General features: G+C 34.8%; 1 protein-coding gene across 5 annotated transcripts in view; it reads right to left on the bottom strand.

The window, feature by feature from the left end:
- Positions 1-1,146: 1,146 nt before the first annotated feature.
- LOC105225581 (MOXD1 homolog 2) overlaps positions 1,147-18,618 on the bottom strand; it is a 101,732-nt gene continuing 84,260 nt past the window's right edge. For all 5 annotated transcript variants that reach the window (XM_049458375.1, XM_019990016.3, XM_019990018.3 and 2 more), the window contains 8 exons: positions 16,598-16,873; positions 16,349-16,534; positions 14,777-14,972; positions 13,177-13,346; positions 10,451-10,613; positions 9,809-9,944; positions 4,742-4,910; positions 1,147-2,646 (listed from right to left, as the gene is read on the bottom strand). In XM_049458375.1, coding sequence (XP_049314332.1) covers positions 2,323-2,646; positions 4,742-4,910; positions 9,809-9,944; positions 10,451-10,613; positions 13,177-13,346; positions 14,777-14,972; positions 16,349-16,534; positions 16,598-16,873 — 1,620 coding nt within the window. In that variant the 3' untranslated portion in view covers positions 1,147-2,322. The remainder of the gene's footprint in view (positions 2,647-4,741; positions 4,911-9,808; positions 9,945-10,450; positions 10,614-13,176; positions 13,347-14,776; positions 14,973-16,348; positions 16,535-16,597; positions 16,874-18,618) is intronic.

The following is an 18,618-nucleotide window of genomic DNA, read 5'->3' as shown; positions in this document are numbered from 1 at the left end:
GACCTATATGACGCATATACAACCCTAATACAATTTATGCCTATATATTATAAATACCTAATACTACATCAGTATGCTGGTAAATAACTCAAACTTTTCATATTTTTTAAAAAATAATTTATAAAATAATATATAACATTATATAAATCTACAACTTTAAAGCAAAGAAACAAAGCAACACATAACAAAATATCACGATTTTATGAGAAACGTACAAATATTTTGCAAGGGATAACGAAACAACTTTAGTTGTATAAAATGCGATATTAACTGTGTTGTTCCTTGAAATTTTATTTCGCGCTAACTTTGTCAGTTACTTTTAGCGAGTTAATTGCTGACATTCGTTTTTTATGATATCAGCTTTTCAAAATTCTCCGAACTTCGCAACATGTCGTTCGCAACATGTCATTCCTAATAAATATTTTAACACTTTACTTTTGACACTTTATGAATTGCGCAAAAAGTTTGATGAATAATGGCTGCTTTGCAAACTGACCGACTGTAGCCATAAAGAGTCAAACCTACTGTCAAAATGTTGTCACTGGAATTCGTATAAGACTTTCGTCAAAGATCTAATATGAGAACGTTCTCAGATTTCCTTAAAGAAAGCTCTCATACTGGAGAAATTAAAAAGTTCATCAAATTTTGCTTGCAGTTATAGGTAGCGGGAGTTTTTTTAGATATGTGGATTTCAATGAAGCTATACTATTTTTGCAGTTGTTCCTTTTTACAGCTGTTACTTGAATAACTCAGTTTGCTTTGCCATGCATAACGAATGAATAATGAGCGCATTATTTCGTCGGGGGCACGTGGCGTAGCCTTCCAGATCGTGCGATTTAACACCGCTGGACTATTTTTCGGCGACCTAGAAAATAATATTCGGCCTAAATTGCTGCAAGAACTGTTCGAAAATTGAGCCTCTCGGCTAGAATTTTATCAAACCCGCCGCGACGGATATTTGCCTGAAATCAAAACATACATAATATTAAATTATATGCGTTTAATATTTTCTTGAAAACCACATATCTAAAAAAATACTCCTTATATGCGTTTTCTAGCTTACCACTGCAATTCATCTTCTTATCAAACTTTTGTCATACTCTGTTAAACTGGAATATGCTTGCTAAAAGATTTTATTTCTTATTGATTTTTTATGGCAAAACATAAATATCCAACACTCATCTTATCCAGGAACAAAAAGCTTATATGTGCATGGAGCGGTGCAATGTGGTGTTTTGATTGCATGCACCGCAACGGTAGTATCACATCCGTATGTTGCGATCTTTATCAGGAACCTCATAGGCTTATCTTTAACTAAGTTTGGACGGTAGAATTAAGCCTAAATCGAGTAATTAAAATAAAGGTATTTGCTTCATCATAAAGAGTACTCAAAGCATTGTGTGTAAGCCTGTTGTATTGCTAAATATTCAGGCTTTTAATTAAAGGTATTCTTTTTTACTAAATTCATATATTTTATTAAAATAAAATAAATATATGTGGCTAACAGACCAATTCCATTCATAACAAGATACACTGAACTTGACAATGAGCACAAAATTTAGAAATATTTTGACAGCAATTAAATTACATTTATAAAAAATTAATTAATTAAAAATGTAAATAATCAAAATAATTAATTTTATAAAAAATATTTGAATTCATAATTATTTTAATAAAAATCATAATTTGATTTTGCGCCCACTGTCGATCTAGGAAGGTCAGCTTATTAATTCACTGGCGATACACTCGTACAAAATAGTTGTCGACTTAATGTAAGATAGGTAGTTTCTAGTTAGATCTAATTTCGAGTATTTTTCACACACTGTAACATTACTAATGTAAAGTATTTGGTTATTTAGATTTATATTTGCACCATCTTAAAATACTACATGCAAAGTAACGATTTTACACACTAAATACGAGTACTGTATAAATGTATAATATCGAGTCACAAACAAGTATTCGATAACTAATTATTGCTTTCCATTTAAATCTCACCGATTTTTAATGCTTATGGTTTTAGCGTATTGTATGATTATCGCTATTTTATTTATGTAGGTATGTATATATTATGTATGTATGTATGTATGTAGTTATGAGTGTACTTAACTAATAACGCCGTAATACGCTTATGGTTTCCGTAAGTCTACAATTCGACAATAAACTTTTGTAAAAATAATCAATAACTTACTACACACTAGGGTAACAAAATTAGAAATTCATGCAGCTACATAATTCATCTGAGGATTGGGTAGTGTGGAGGACACGTAATGACGTCAGCGTCGCGGGGCTGGATAGATGAAAGTATTGGAATGCGAACGCTTAAAATGCGCTTCTAGTTAGGGACCATCGGTTGTGCCACTGTAGAATAATGAAAGCGCTCGCATACCAGAAAGTTGTCACAAAACTTCTACTATAGTCTTCGGCTTTGCTTAATCCTTGCGTTTCGGTGGCAGCTGAACTGCGGCTACTTCGTGCCGCTCCTTCAATGATGTTATTGTTGTCCATTTCATGAAGCACCGGCAGCTCAAGATCCGTTTGCCCCACACTGTCGGCGACAAATGAGCGTTGCTTTGGTTTACAGTATTGATGCTGCTTAAATGTTTTTGTTATGTTTATGCTGTATCCTTCGAGGTACTCTGAGCCCTGCAACAATACAAACAAAGAAAATACAAAATTCAGTGGAATTCAGGAAGGCAGCGCAAGATTTGTAATAAAAAAGCAAGCAGAAATAGGATTCCATAATGGAGGGAAATGTAGTAAATTTCAACATTAATTAAAATACTTTTGTTTTGATACAAAGGAGTGAGTGGCTCGTTTTTTTAGATTATGGAAGCAAGTATTTTCATTGGTTACAGTAACCACTGTTCTATTTGCAAAACTCGATTAAATCTGTCTAAAAAATGTTGTCAATAACTTTGTGTCTAGATTACATTGACCAAAGGAAGAGGGTGTCGTACTCATATACAAATTATGTGTAATGAGGAAGAAGGACATTTGATTTGGCGTTTCTATACGAAGGTTGCCTCATATATTTGGGGATTAGAGAACAAAAACAAATATTAATCTTCGAAAAATGCTTTATTGCTATTCAACATATTCTCCAGAAAGATCGATCTGAACGCATCAACCGCCCCTTCGGGTGTCGAAAAACGTACACCTCGTAGTTTTTTTTACGCACGGAAACAAAAAGAAACCATTCGGGCCCAAGTCAGGACTATACGATGTATGACTCATTAAATCGATGTTTTGAGTGCTTAAAAAAGCAGTTGTTTCAATCGATGTGTGAGAGTCCTCATTGTCATGGTGAAGAGACGACCGCCCTTTACCTTTCACACTAGAGTAGGGGCTAAGTGACCGGAACGGAGCCGGATTTTCATCTGGCCAAGTACTGTTAACTAGACACATTTCCTCGAAATTACTTCAGGAATGTTTTACACAACAACCGTTTTTCAGCGATTGACAAATTGTGTGGGATCCAAAGTAAACAATTATTTTTATAATTATGTACTATATATGTTCATTGAATGTATGTTGGTCCATTAATGCCTTTAGTTGTCTCAATTTAACGATAGGTTACCGGACTGTCTTTCAATCTCAGTTTGAGCACTGTATCAGTAGTTTCCGGAACAACAACTGATTTTGGACGATCTTCACCCAATTCGTTTCAGAGTGATCTACGGCCTCGATCGAATTCATAATACCATTGACAAACATTGGCATTCGATGCAGCTCCAACGTAAAACATCAAAAGTAATCACGCGAAAATATTTGGGATTTACTTCCATTTTTGGCCGAGATAAATATTTTAATTTACTGTAAACAACACAATCAGTGCTCGAATGTCAAAACATTCTGAGTATGTATTATATAATATCAAAAATGTCATGCTTTACGATTAAGTTGTGAGTTGCCAGATTGCCATACAGGGTTGCCAAATCCCGAAATATAAAAGGCAACCTTCGTATGCCTATGCAGATGCAGTTAAGGATGTCAACGTTTTTTGTGAAGTTAATTGATATTTAATTTCTAATTCTGATATTCATCTAGCCCCTTGAACTGCGAAGCTCCACCTAAACCGAGTTCTAGATAAGACCGGTTCGAAACAGGAAAGTGTTCCAACGTCTCTTTCATACTTATTTCCCTACGTATGCGAGTTTTTCTTCATTTAACTTACACATGATATTGGCAATCCCGCATGGTCTTTAAACAATCCATCTCACCCTGATCTTCACTGCCAGCTGGAAATACAGTTTATATGTACACAGTTACTACATCTACCGTCTGCCTGCTCTTAAGGTATTCTCTGACGCAACGCAATGTGTGATTATTGCTTTAATTGCCGGATGTCGACGTAAATAATGATGTTCTTTTTGTGCTTTCCGTCGTGAATACCACATATTAAGTTAAAAAGATAACAAACACAACAAATCCGATCAAAGCAAATAAAAAGTAAGGAACGACTAATATCGGGGGCTGCTGAACGTTAGCTAATCTCACCATTTGGGAGGCTCAAAGGCATGTGGAGCATTCCCTGGAAAACTGAATATTGATAGTTTATGAGGTACTTAACTCAATGAACTTGTAAACTTTCCAAAAACTTTTTTAGTGTTATGAAAGAATATGTGAACTTCGGAGGTACGTATTTCTCAAAAATAAAATACATAAACGAATTCGTAACACGTATATAGCTATATTTATAGGACAGTGCTCATAAGTTCTATATATGGTAGGTACTTACTGGAATGACATGATTTTTTGCGCCCCAACAAAGTGGCTTAAAAGATCCACTTCTAGTTGCCTCTTGAAATTCATCGAACTGATTTTGCCAGTCGTAAGATATTAATCGCGCCTCCAACGTCATGCCAGCCAATTCCGGGGGTGAAGAAATCAGCACAGGATTGGAATCACTGAAATATCAATCAACATTATAAAATATTATCTTTCAATCAATGTATTTGCTTAATTCATAACTTATAATAATTGTTTTTATTAGCGAATAGTAGCATCTTTTTTATAATATGGCAAAACACTACACAAATAAAATCATCTGGTAGTGCTTCCAAATGAACAATTTCACGGAAATCATCTTTCTAATTGCCTTTTTTAGACGTTAGTGTGGAAGATTGGCTTAGAAAACCGTGCAAAACCTTTTAACAGACATTTGGAATGAGTAATGCTAAGACAGAAAAGTTATTTTTGTCCATTTTATGAATGCAATGTGAGTAAAGTGTATCAATTTCCAAGAATCATCAAACAAAAAGTACTAAGTTCGTTTGTAACCGAATATTTTATACATTCGCAATTTCGAAGTGGAATGATGAACCGCCAAATTAATTCAAAAATTCAATATCTACTTTTCTAATAATAGTCCTAACTAGTATCATTTTAGCAAGTCAAAGTCAAACAATTTCAACCACATAAAACCAAGGTTTACACTTCAACTTCGAAAACTTTAAAAATACATAACATGTGTATTGGTTTTAATTGACCTAATCTGACCTCCCCTACCGGTGGAGTTGTCTTTCGGAGTAATCAGAAAAACAAACACAATTAAGATAAATTCTATATTTGCCGCTTTACTCTATTTCACCATTTTTTTTGTATTTCTCAATAGGAAAGAAAACGTCCGAAACATTGGTACTCGTTGTTTACCTTTAATAACACTGTTAAACAAAACCCACTTGATTTGACTTCAGGGTATCAAACTGTATTAGAAACACCTAAGAATTTGCATGTCACAAATTATGTGTCTACCATTGTAATTACCGAAAGTAATAGGTTATAAAATACCCATACAATTGACATATTCGGAAAAGATTTAGAGACCGCAACAGCAGAATGGCATATGTTTATAACTGTATATTCCAAAACATATTGTAACAATACAGCATCTTATCTTCTAGAGCAAATATTAGGAAAATTTATTTAAAACTTCAAAAACGTAATAAAGATAACCAATATTGCGCGAGCATAGCCCAGCTTTTCATGTCATTTTATGTGTATCCAAATCTTTACTCTTTATTTGTGAGTACAGCTATATCTGATTTTACTCGTAACCTTGTCATTTTTGTTCTGCTTTATGTGAGGCAACTGTCAACGGCAGCCAATTTTCTACCGGTAGATGTCTACACATGTAGCCAAAAGCGAAAGCCCGACTGAGCAGTTCTTGCATCGCCCACACAATTAGGATAATTAATTTTGTATAAGTCGATGGGTGCGGTAAGATCCCCGTTTCATTACAAACTTCTCTACCATTTGTCGCCCTTAAGTTTCAATCATCCATCGTGAGTCTGCGAAAGCGTGAGTATGAACAGAGTGCGGCCGTCGCTAAAATCCTTCGAAAGCCGCATACAAATCTCTTTTAATTAATTTATGATTCCCTTCTCACAATTTGTGCCACAACCGTGAAGCGGAAACAACAAAAATAAATAGTAGTAAACAAAGTGTTTGTTCGTATGCGAGTATGTTGTGAAATTGGGAAGTACTCGCAATAGTCGCTGCTGTCGAATGGAAGGTGGTAGCTGTGATGCTTTTGATTTTTAGGAGAGTGTGCTATTGACCACCCAACACTCAAAGCAGGACACCCTTTATGCGTTCTGCCCTTTTTGGGCGGCTTCCGGCTGAGTCCGCGTGGTTTGCTGCGGTACGAAGCAGTAAAATATTGCAGCCGCAGATTGATCCCAATGCGCTTTATCAAATGCATACCAATTCTATAGTATGTGTGCGAATACATGCTAACAAAAATGAACGCAAACAAATGGGCGAACGATAAATAAAAATGTACTTGAGTGTATGTATGTATGTTAAATACATATTATTTAATATATGCGTATATAGATGAGCTAACGTGACGTGGAGCAGAGCTAGCGAACTAGCAATTTTGCATGGCGTCCAGTGCAATCCACCCGTTTCGTGGTGGCGGCAAAGTTGATTGGTGAATGCAATAATTGGAATAATTTTACGAACGACAGCTTGTTTAATCATTGTTTTGACCCGCAAGCGACACTCAGCATGCCATTGAAAATTTCACAATAATGAAGCGCATCCTTCCTTTGAGCATTTGCATTCGTTTGAAGAGTAACTCCTGTAATGCACTTTGAAAATAAATTTATTTTTGCCTTATCATTGTGGGTACTGGCGCCGATTATGTGTAACGGTTCTACAGCACACATCTGCTTTCACCACTGCAATTTAATCGATTGTACACTTTTATAGACTGAAATACGATGTACACGTATGAGCATTAAATTTTGCCAACGACCTGTATAAACTCAACACTGAGATCTGTGAAGAAATTTCAATATCTTACATATGCAAATCTACTCATTTTAGCAGCAGTAATTAATATTGCTGTTCAAATACAGTGGAAAGCAATGCCGGTCGGATGTTTGTCAAAATAGAACATACTACTACTATGAGCAAAAAATAGTAAGACTTTGTTTATAATTGTAAAATATTTAGTTTATTCTTCAAAATCTATGTTGTGCCTCTCATAGTACCAACTTGTGTCCAAACCAATCAAACATAGTTGTTAAAGTCAATTTCCGGAATTGAGTGATTTTGTAACCTATCGTGCTTTCGTTTTCCTTAGACCCAAATGATCTTTCAAAATGGTTTTCAATGGTCCTTCTGATATTCCAACGATGTCAATAAGATCTCTGAATCTCAACCGTCGATTCTCAAGCACCAATTCCTATATTTCATTGACGAGTTGATCATCAGTTGATGTTGATGGCGGTCCTGGGCGTAGTTCGTCGTCAACCCGACCCTGTTTGAATGATTTGTAGCAATCAAAAACACTTGCTAGTTAACCTTTAACTGGTGACATGATTTTTGTGTAACTTAACTGGTGACGAGCGGCCTAAGAGGCCGCTGCTTTACATGGTCTATAGCATCGAAACTATATACGATAGCTTACTGCAGTCTTTCAATCCATTAAATGAATATATAAAATGATAAAATAAAACTACTCAATTGGCTCTAAATGTGATTTTTAATTATTAACTTTCTAATACAATCTATGTAAAAACTAAAATCAGGGGGTGAAATGATGTTTCACTGACTCCGCTCGGCCTGTGAGACCGCTTGTCACCAGTTAAAGGTTAAAGAACATTCTGAACGTTTCGGCGACAGAAATTTGATTTCGCACACAAAATTTAGTGGACATTTTTTCTTGAATAATTTCACTCATTGTAAAAATCGCCGAATACACTTTATGTACTTTAGAAAGACAAACATTTACTAAACACTAATGATTATTTTGATGATAGGTTTGGCACAGACGTCACTACTAACCTAGAAAAAAATATTTCGACGAATGTGATTTTAAGTGAAATTTAAATTAAGAAGCCTTACTATTTTTGCCCAATTATGCACCTTGAGTGTAGTGAGGACACAGTAAGCTGGATAATTTTTAAATATTAATATTATAATATAATAATCAAATGTCTTTAATTATTGGAATATTATTTATTCGTTTTGGTATACACGCTAGTTTGACACGCTCTCAAAGCTCATTCAAGAATTTTGGGGGATAATCGTGCTAGCAAAGAGTTCTCTTCATAAAAGCCCACATTTTTTTTTATTGGATTGAGGTTTGGGATTAGTTCTGGCTATTTCAAATGCCTAGTTGATTTTTAAACCACTGTAGCACTGCACTAGTTAGAGGGTAGGGACTATAGGGTAAACAAATTCAGGTATTCCGGGTATTTTATGTATGGAATCGCCATGTTTCATGGTTTTTAACCTGTTGTTGTTGGATCTGTTCGCTGCACGAAGCCAATATTATGACTTACTATTAGGAAGGTAACGATTGATCTTTGTATCATCAGATCATATAACCCGTTTTATAATTTAAACGATTTATAAATGTTGCTCAGCTCAGGTCAGTCTTTCCATTATAAAATGAACAAACATAACATGACAGCTTGACACGACTCACGCGTGATCTGTCAAAACATCTGAAAGAAGTACCTCAACTTGGATCACCCGTTATATTATAATTCAAAACATACATTGACATAAGAGTGACTGTTTTAATAGAATTTTGATGTATATGTGAGATATCTACATATATTAAATTGAATGCAGTATATTGGGGGATGGTATTTGTTGACTGATTTTATCCACTTTCATCACCAATTAGTATGAAGAAGATTACTAAGATAAGGACAAATACGGTATATGAAGGCTCCGTACATTGACCGAAATTTTCGGTATAATGCCAGCCATAGATACTGAGATCCTCGTATTCATAGTAAGGTTATAGTTTCGGTATCGAGGTTGAATGATCTCTTCACAACTTGTAGAAAGTTCTCCGATATGAACTTGAACAATAAATTGGCAAGATAGAATGAGATGTAAAATTGAGTTCTATTGGAATGTAGGCATGGTTGTAATCCGATTCCGCCATTTCAAACCATAATCTAGCGATGTCATGATACTGTTGTATGCCAATTTTGGTTGAAATTGGTCGAGCAGTTTTAAGGTGTACAATTTCACGCCACTGTCCAATTTTTTCACTTATAAGGGGTGTGCGTGTGATTTTTTTTCGATACTACTTATTTTGTTTGATAAATCTCATTATCCTAATAATTTTGTTATACATACTATATGTTTATCGATATAGATTAGTTTTAGTTACATCAAAGTCAACTTTTTTAACATTTCTGTAAAAAAGTGAAACCACGTAAAATCTACTAAAATGCGTTACCATGCTTCACCTATTTGGGGAGCAATTATTTTTCATTCTTGTTTCTTATGGAAGAAAAGTTCTTCGGTAAATTTAAATAAATGAAAAACTTACGTGGCAAGTTCCTCGATGCCTAGGGAGTGGAGCACCGTTGGTAAACTTGGTAAGGAGTGGCATGTAGTAAGTTCCTTTTGGCGCGGGTAATATAGTGTCAGTACCGTACAACTCTCCTCTTTCATAGTCAGGCCACCTGCAATGGGACATAATAGTAATAATGTAACGATGGCTAAAAATTCAAAAAAAAAGAGTCTATGTAAAAATGCTTGATATAAAAGTATTCTACCAGAATCTAAAATAGATTTTTTACGTAAATAGACGATAAAACAAAAGGCATACACATGTTAGTTACACAAGAGTCACGAGATCTTGTATATAAATTGAATATTCTGCTCATACCATTTGTATGTGTGGTATAAAAGGATGAAACGGAAAACACGTCAATGAAAGCGGTGCTTTCGAAGCTCTTGAACAAAGCAATATGGAAAGGGTTGCGTGCCTATGGAAGAGTTGTAGGCAGTTTATTGCTGTGTGCACCCATAGGTAACTTTCTCAAAGCGATTAGTTTGAAAGCGCAATGTGGAGCGCCTTTCTTTACCGGCATTTTGCAATTTTACTCTTGTTGTTTGGCTTAACTATTCACAAAGCCGATACATCCACACCTGCAATACATACGATTCTTCTGTAATGGCTACTTACCAAGGGTAATTGCTTTTCGTGTGGAGCTGTCGTAAATACACTCAGCAATAAGTCGATCACCAGGTAGAGACCGCACGGGAGCAGGCAGATGGCGAAAGTCTTGATACGTTGGGTCGATGTTGGTGTCCATTACGATTGGAAAGAGTTCTTCAGTCTGACGAATCTGCAATTAGTATACCTGCCATTAGTCTAATCCAGAGGAAATACATTGCTGGTAAATTATGGCTTAATTATTTCAAAGTATAAAAATTAGAGTTTACATATTAACAGCTGGAAAAGGATAAGCATACTCGTGTACAATTCAATTTTCAATATAAAAAAGAAGTTTGTTACTCCTAGATTTGAATTGGGAATACGGATATACTTACATAGGTCAAAATTTGATATAACTCAGTAAAATAAGCCAAAATATGTAGCGATTAGTAAAATGGTTTTCTCTATAGAAATTTGTCGGTTTAATTATACCTTTCTTGGGTTAATTTACAGTAAGCATTTCAGTTATTTAACAGCATATACGAGTATCAATAAAATTAAGCGTGACGGGTGGTAAAAATTTTGAAAAAATCTACTTATTTTTGCATTTTTCTTTAAGTATAATATTTTGAAAATATTCTCTGAAAATTTGAAGTAAATCTCAGGAATACTTTTCGAGTTATTCGCTAATTAGCAAATTGTGCTCGGCTGCCCTGGAATATTTGAGAGTATGTTTGTAGCTAGCAGCAGCTGCAAGCGACAGGTTCTTAGTGCTTTTAACAGCGTGCCGAAGCAAGTGCAGCTACTAATACTCACGATTATTCTCCCTTACCTCTTGACGTTTTAGAAGATCTCAGTAATGACAATTTACTTTCAAGATATGCTGAATTCAATCCGAATAAAAATTCGAGCTTCAATCATCTAATGTGGATGTGCGACAAATACTGGTCACTACTACTGGTACTCGTATAGTGAAACTCCGTTTTATGCTGTTTTATTTCAAACCGTATTCCCTGTATAGTGCATTTGAATACACACTTACGTACATACATTAATCCAACGTATGGACCAAAGCGTTATATCCAATTTTAAGGCTTATTACTTGAGGCGAACATCACAGCAGATGTTTTTGATGAAATAGAAGGGGAAGAGAAGCAATCAATAACAGAAGTTTGAAAAAACTACAGTATGGTGAATGCTGTAGAAAACATAAACATCTCTTGGAATGAGATAATAGAAAGATTTCTGAAAGGGTTGTTTAAGAACACTTAGCCGGGTTTAAGTGAAACCGAAGACATTGGAAACTATTCATATAATAAATGAATGAAACAGTTAGAGAAATAATGGAATTGACATTGACATGAAACCTACCGATTTTGTTGAGATAAATGTGGAAAACGTCAAATAGTTAGTTTAAGAAGGTTTCTAGTTTTTTACCGATAATCTCAAGGAATTAACTTAGTAAGAGAAAAAGAAAAAATTGTCAGTAATGATTTCGCAGAAGAGCAAAAAGAACTTTCAATGAGGTCTCTAAAAAGCCACTATAACTAAAATTTTGGACCAATTTATTGAAAAGAATGCAAATTTTGACAGTAGCTTAAAATGCGGGCAGTTATAGATGCTTAATTAATTTTTTCACAAAAAAAACGCAAAAAGAAAACTTAAATATATCAGATGCCTTCTTGACAAAAAAATGAGAAAATTGGAAACACAAAATAGACTGAATGATCTGACTGACTAAGAATATTGTTTGTCGGAACTCTTTTCATAAGCACTTTTGGGATGATCTTCAGCTCCTTCAACGATTTTGTTTTATCTCTTCGATCGACTGAAAACGGGTTCCACGGAGCGGCAATTTCAGTTTGGGGAACAAGAAAAAATCACACGGAGCCAAATCTGGTGAATACGGTGGTTGGTCGATGATATTTACTTCACTTTTTTAATATTTTCATCAGCTGAAGAGATCGAAGGTCGCCTAGAACGAGGAATGTCTTCAACGATCTCTCGACCGTCTATGATGGCTTTATATCACTCGTAGGCTTGTGTTTTTTGATAAAACTGAATCACCATAAGCCTTTTCCAACATTCACAAAGATTCCGGCTCGACATTTGGTTAAAAATACAAAATTTTAGAAAAATTCTTTGTTCGATATTTTCATCCGTTGTAAAAATCGCAACGCCCTACTAAGGTGTACCGACTTACGCTGCTGCTGTAAACAAACTGGTTGACGGATCGCACTCATACATACATGTATTTGGCATATTAATTAAGGACAGTCCTACCATATTAGCAAAATCCATATTTTTGAAATATCATTTACCAGGGGAATTTAATTACAATTTCCGTGTGCTTTTTTGTCACAATGTAATCTTAGTACATTACCTTTAGTTCATATACCTGTAGCCTAAGAATTTTTTTAGGTGTATATGTAGTATTTATATACATACATAAAAGCTATAAGAAGCGGATACATACCTACTTTCGAAATCCTTTTAAGCACAAACACCCCATCCTACTGTAATCTAAGGTACCGATTTGTATTGCATCTTAATTTCTAACCTACTCTCACCTACACTATAGTTTTTCGGTTAACATTTATACGGTATATACATAATTCGACTTCTTACGCGATTAATTTCAGGTGTTACAAATAACCGTTAAGAGAACAAAACTTTTATACTTCGCTCAATATGTTGCGAGAGTATAAAAGTAACAATTTCAACAAATAATTAATGCAAAATCTCAACCATACCTGTCGGAGTTTAACTTTTTTGCCGATTTGGTGTGTACGCATCATAACTGCGAAAATGCTTATGCCCTGAGCAGGAAAAGCGTAGGCCGTACAATCTTCAATACACTGTCCTTCAGAGATTACTTCTCTTTGACCGGGTGGAATTATGTGTCGCCAATTTGGATCCAGACCTGAAAAAAGTTGTAGGATATAAATATAGTGCTGAGTTTTTGAGTTAATCATATAGGAGAAATCTCGTAAAATGGTCACCATTTTAATAAGGAAGAATATACTACTGAGTTTCAACATAAAACAATGGAGAAATAAGTATTTCTTGAATGTGCAGAATTGCTTATTTTATGTTTTTTAAAGAGGATTTACTTATATGGTTGTGTTCGTATTATATAGTATATTTCAAATGACAGTCAAATAATTCGGCAAAGAAAATATCGATTGACTCTATTTAAAATATGTATAAACAGTACTCCATACGGATACATAAAACAATAAGTTATCCATCGGGCCACTTGAGTAATTTACTTTTATTTTTAGTACAATATTTGTTGACCGTAGTGAAATTTTATTTTCATTTCCATTGCCACTTTGCCACCTCTCGCCAAGCGCACGTTGATTCCCATTACAATTTCCATTTCAATTTTCCAATTTCGACGCTCAGAACTCGCGTAATACCACAACAAAAGTATCCGTTCGTGTTTTTTAATGCGAATTTCGATTGACGTGCACGAAAGCACAGCATGAAATATAAATTCGGTTATACATACTTTTGACGAGATATCGCGCGAAAATATCCAGGGTTGGCCAGGTGCAATTGCACTAAGTATAATTTCCGCGCCAAACTTACCTTTTATAGATGTATGTATGTGTGTACATATGTTTGTTTCTTTGGCATGTATGGCAGCCAAGTGTTTATATGTATGTATGTGTAAGCAATAAAGTTAAAAAAAAGATGTAAGTGGTTATGATAGGAACACAGAATGAATCAGTCTAGGTACTACACGTTTTTTTTTTGCAAATGTAAGTCTGTCTATGGCGCCGTAGCATGTTGGACAGTATAGCCATTGTCTATGCCATTTGGTCCAATGCTGTTGTGGCTTCCGGGCTACGCGCCCACAATGTGGAGCTTCGGTGTACAGCTCGAGCGGCGAAATGTGCGCCAACTCGACTGCTGTGGAATGAGATTGCGTGTCAGGCCAGGTAAGAGCCAACTATAAAAGCAACAACAATATTTTCAAATTGTATAAAAACTAAAGGAAAATTGTTATTGCTGTCGATTCTGACGATTTTATTTCAGTGAACATGAAATTAAGAACGCAAGCACAGGGCAATAAGTAGGCGGTATAATGTAATATCCCTTCTTTATATTCGCCCTTATTATATGTTATTTTAAGTGTTGTCATTGCGCTGTAAGCGAAGCGATTTCGGGGCAGATTTCATAGCACGGCACCGGCTTGATGAGTGATTGCCTTTCGTGTTTGTGAACAGTTACTCATCTATATAGCATTTGTAATGAGCGAATGTACTACTTATTCTTCATCATAATCAGTATTTCTCTATTGACAATCATCCCACTAAAAAGTGCTTTAAATTATTGCATAATTACCAATTGAAAGTATGCCAGCGTCATTCGGACGCAATATGTGGGTGAAGTAAATCCTTAGTCCGGAGTTGTCAGCCATTTGTCGACTGTAGCTTTGGAAGTTATCGGGCTGCAAATTGTTGTAGTGTGTTTCCATAAGATAGTATTTGGCAGCATGAGAATCGATCGGGTAGCCAGCATCCTCCGGAAATGTAAAGCCCTGTGAAATAGAGGGACAGCATTATGATTTCTGTAAAACCACATTTCCATTAAAGTGGAAACTCTATATGACGGAAAACAATTTAACTAAATATTAGTTAATAATGTAGAAAATAATGTAGAAGTACATACATATACATATATCTTTATTGCGTAAGAGAGACTCTTACTAATGAAATAAACCGCTTAACATAAATGCAGTAATTGACAACATTAATATTTCCAGGAAATATTTTCAATTACCAATGTAGAAATAAAATACCTAAAAACTCTTATTTAAAATATTAGCAAAATAAATCCCGCTCAGCTACAACTGATGTCTAATTTTTCAAATAGAACTTTAGAGAATACTTTGTATAAAAAACATAAAGAAATAAATAAAATAGAGAAAAGAGCTGTATTATTTTTTAAAATATTCTCAATTAAGATCAATACACTTTGCGGCGAGTACCGCAGTCAATGGAACGGTGAACTGTAGAAGCTATACGGTGACATTAACATAGTTCAGCGAATCAAGGGACAGCGGCTGCGCTCCAGCTTTGAAGGTTTTCGATTTGGTAACCACTAGTGGAAACAGAGGAAGACCACTACTCCGTTGGAAAAACCAGGTGGAGAAGAACCTGGCTTCGCCTGGAATCTCGAATTGACGCCAAATAGCGAAAAGAAGAAACGACTTCACGGAACGCGTTTTGGTGTGATATACGACCTCTATTGAATTGATTCAATTTCAAATTTTCTAAAAAAATCGATTTTTTTTTGCTTAAAAATCTCTTTAAAAATAATCTACGAATATGCCCCAAAGTTTTAGATAGGAATTTGAAATATTTTCGAAGCTAGAAAGAAAATAGTGACCGAGCGTCTAGCAGATATATGAGGGATTGAGCAGAAAGCGAAAACTTTAACGCGCGATTTCTCGGTTTTTGATTTTTACGATTTTTTTAATTTTTATTTTTTTTACATTAAATTATCTTCTATTTAAACTAAAAAAAACTAAATAAAGTCAATTCTTTTTTTGGAATTTTTTTAGTTTAACTAGAAGATAAATTATTAAAAAATATGAATCTTTTAGAAGTTTTTGTTTCCGATAGAAATTGCGACCTGCATCCTACCCGCCGTCCGACGAATGCACATGCGAGATGCATCGGGCAATTGCATCCCAAAAGCAGAATATCAAAGATTTCGTATCCAGAAAAACTGTGAATTATGTTTAAATATATAACTATAAACGTTATAATTTTTGGTTTAATCACTTATTTCTTTCCCTCCCAAAAAAATCCTCAAACAAATCGATTTTTTGAAGCCTCTAAATCAGGCTCCCCCCTTAAATTCTTACGACGATGTATAAATATTAAATCAACAGCACTTTATTGAACTTACCTCCGAACCGCGAGACCATGATGCAACAATGGCATTGCAGGCTAAAGGCATATCCCGATTGCCTATACATTGTCGTCCTTGCTCTCGTGCCATTTTCTCAAGCTCTTGCTGAGATCCCTGGCATTCATACAGCGTAATTTGTTGTAAATAATGTATGCTGGACGTTGAGTCATATATTGGTTCGTACTAGAAAGCCAAAAGGTATTACATGAAATCGGACGAATATATGTATATGTATATATTGCATACCCGGATAAGATGGTGCTTTCGATTGATATCTTCTAACTTGAACATTTTGCACCAGGATAATGTGCTATCTCCACTTGGAAGCGCCACATCTTCATTTCGTAGCTCCATTTGCCTTATTTGATCGTTTTTCCGAAACTGAATTTCTGCCCTTTGGGTAAGAACCATGGGATGATATGGCCGAAAAGCGGAGTCTGGTTCAGGTAATGTCCCAGGTTGAACTGATCCATGAGGTGGGTCGCGACTATGATACATATAAATTAATCGCATAGTGTTATTCTGAAAAAAAAAATAAATAATTATAGAAAAATATTATAAGTTTAGTAAAAATGATTATAACGAAATGAGCACTGAAACTTAAATTGTACCCATTGTGACATAATTCGGTTCTATTATTGTATTTATCGTACTATTTGCACTTAACTAAGTTTGCATATGGTATAATACCTTTCATAGAACTTTTATAACAACTATATGGTATATATGCATGTTATAATCTATACCTACATACAAGTACATATGTATAACTAAATCAGAAGACGTAACTGGGAAATGGTTTGGGCCATGCACAATTTCGTGAAGAAATCGATTCTTACCATGGAAGCAAAAATATTTAACAATTTGCTATAAGAGTTCGTTTTTATTAAGAACACAAGTATATATTTGAAAGGTATAAAGCATTTAGTGAAGGTTGTCAAGTCATTGTTAATAACGATAACATCGAAGTTAAAGAAACAGTGCTAAAAAATCGAAATGTTGGCATCAGAGAAATAACTGAGAATCTCAACATCTTTTACCAAAATAACTGAGTCTTTTGCAAAAACTATGTCGAATAGAGATTGGAAAAGCGATGATTGACACTTAGCTGGTAACAAGGCGTGGACTTATTAATATTAAGTCCAATAATCTAACGAATTCCACTCCAAAAATAAGCCGAAACCGAAGAATCCACTTTAATCGGTGAAAAATCGGGATGATGCTCATCGATTAATAAGAAATACCGGCTGGAGATGTCTACATAAAGCTATACCGGATTGTAAACGGAAAGCTCATGGATAATACTTTGTCATATTCTAGCGTGATTGTGACTGACTCTTTGGCCAAACACGAAACGAGAGTAAAGTCCATGTTAGCCATTCAAAGTCATTCGTCGAAGACAATAAAGGATGTCTCAGGTGACGATTATAACAAGTATATGGAGAATTAATTAAGCGTTGGTATGTTTGTATTTATTTAAAAGTTACCTATTTGCATTAAATTATGTGGAATTTTATTTTTTTGTCAGCTCATTGATTTGATGTTATACTCGCACATATACATATACCCGTGTTTTATACGCGCTCCGAAGTTTCCTTCTGGGTGTTACAAACTTCGTGAACTCGTTCCGGGTCTAAATATAAAGATTAGTTAACTAGTACTTAATATTCAGAGTGTTGGGTTTAATAAATACTTTTTAATTTAAATATTTGTATCAGATATCAAAATTTAGCTGAAATCAGTGTCCTGCAAAAGAATGTAGAAAGACCATCAAGTAGCTGACAAAATTATGACCCTTGTAAATCTATATTCCAAACGTCTTCGATATCGACATCTTAAATTCCGCTAGGCATTTCAATAAATTATCAGTGAAAGGTCTCACTTGGATAACTTTGAACGCTGGTACTAAAAAGACCCTCACAAATCGACAAAGTCAGGGTCTACAAGGATCGTTCCAAAGTAAACAGTACTTTTTGAATCTAGCGTCCTTTGGTAGCGCCATCTATATGTCGACAGAATCTGCTATCTTTATAGATTGTCCAGTGAGATTCATGATTCATGATATTTCATCGATTGGAAGTGTAGTTATTGCGTTTTAAGTGCCAGTATGTTTGTGCTATCGATGCGAAAATGAGCTTCGAACAAAAAGCCAACATTAAATTTTGTTTTAAAATTGGTAAATTTTGTTTTAATAAAATAAATTGATTTTGCCGAAAATACCATTTATATTTTTTTTTTTTTTGTAAGTCCTGTTTACTATGGAACGC

This window comes from Bactrocera dorsalis, chromosome 5 (genome assembly GCF_023373825.1).
Source record: "Bactrocera dorsalis isolate Fly_Bdor chromosome 5, ASM2337382v1, whole genome shotgun sequence".
Taxonomy (NCBI): domain Eukaryota; kingdom Metazoa; phylum Arthropoda; class Insecta; order Diptera; family Tephritidae; genus Bactrocera; species Bactrocera dorsalis.
Note: the sequence above shows the minus strand (reverse complement) of the source record. Positions and strands in the feature narration are given on the sequence as shown.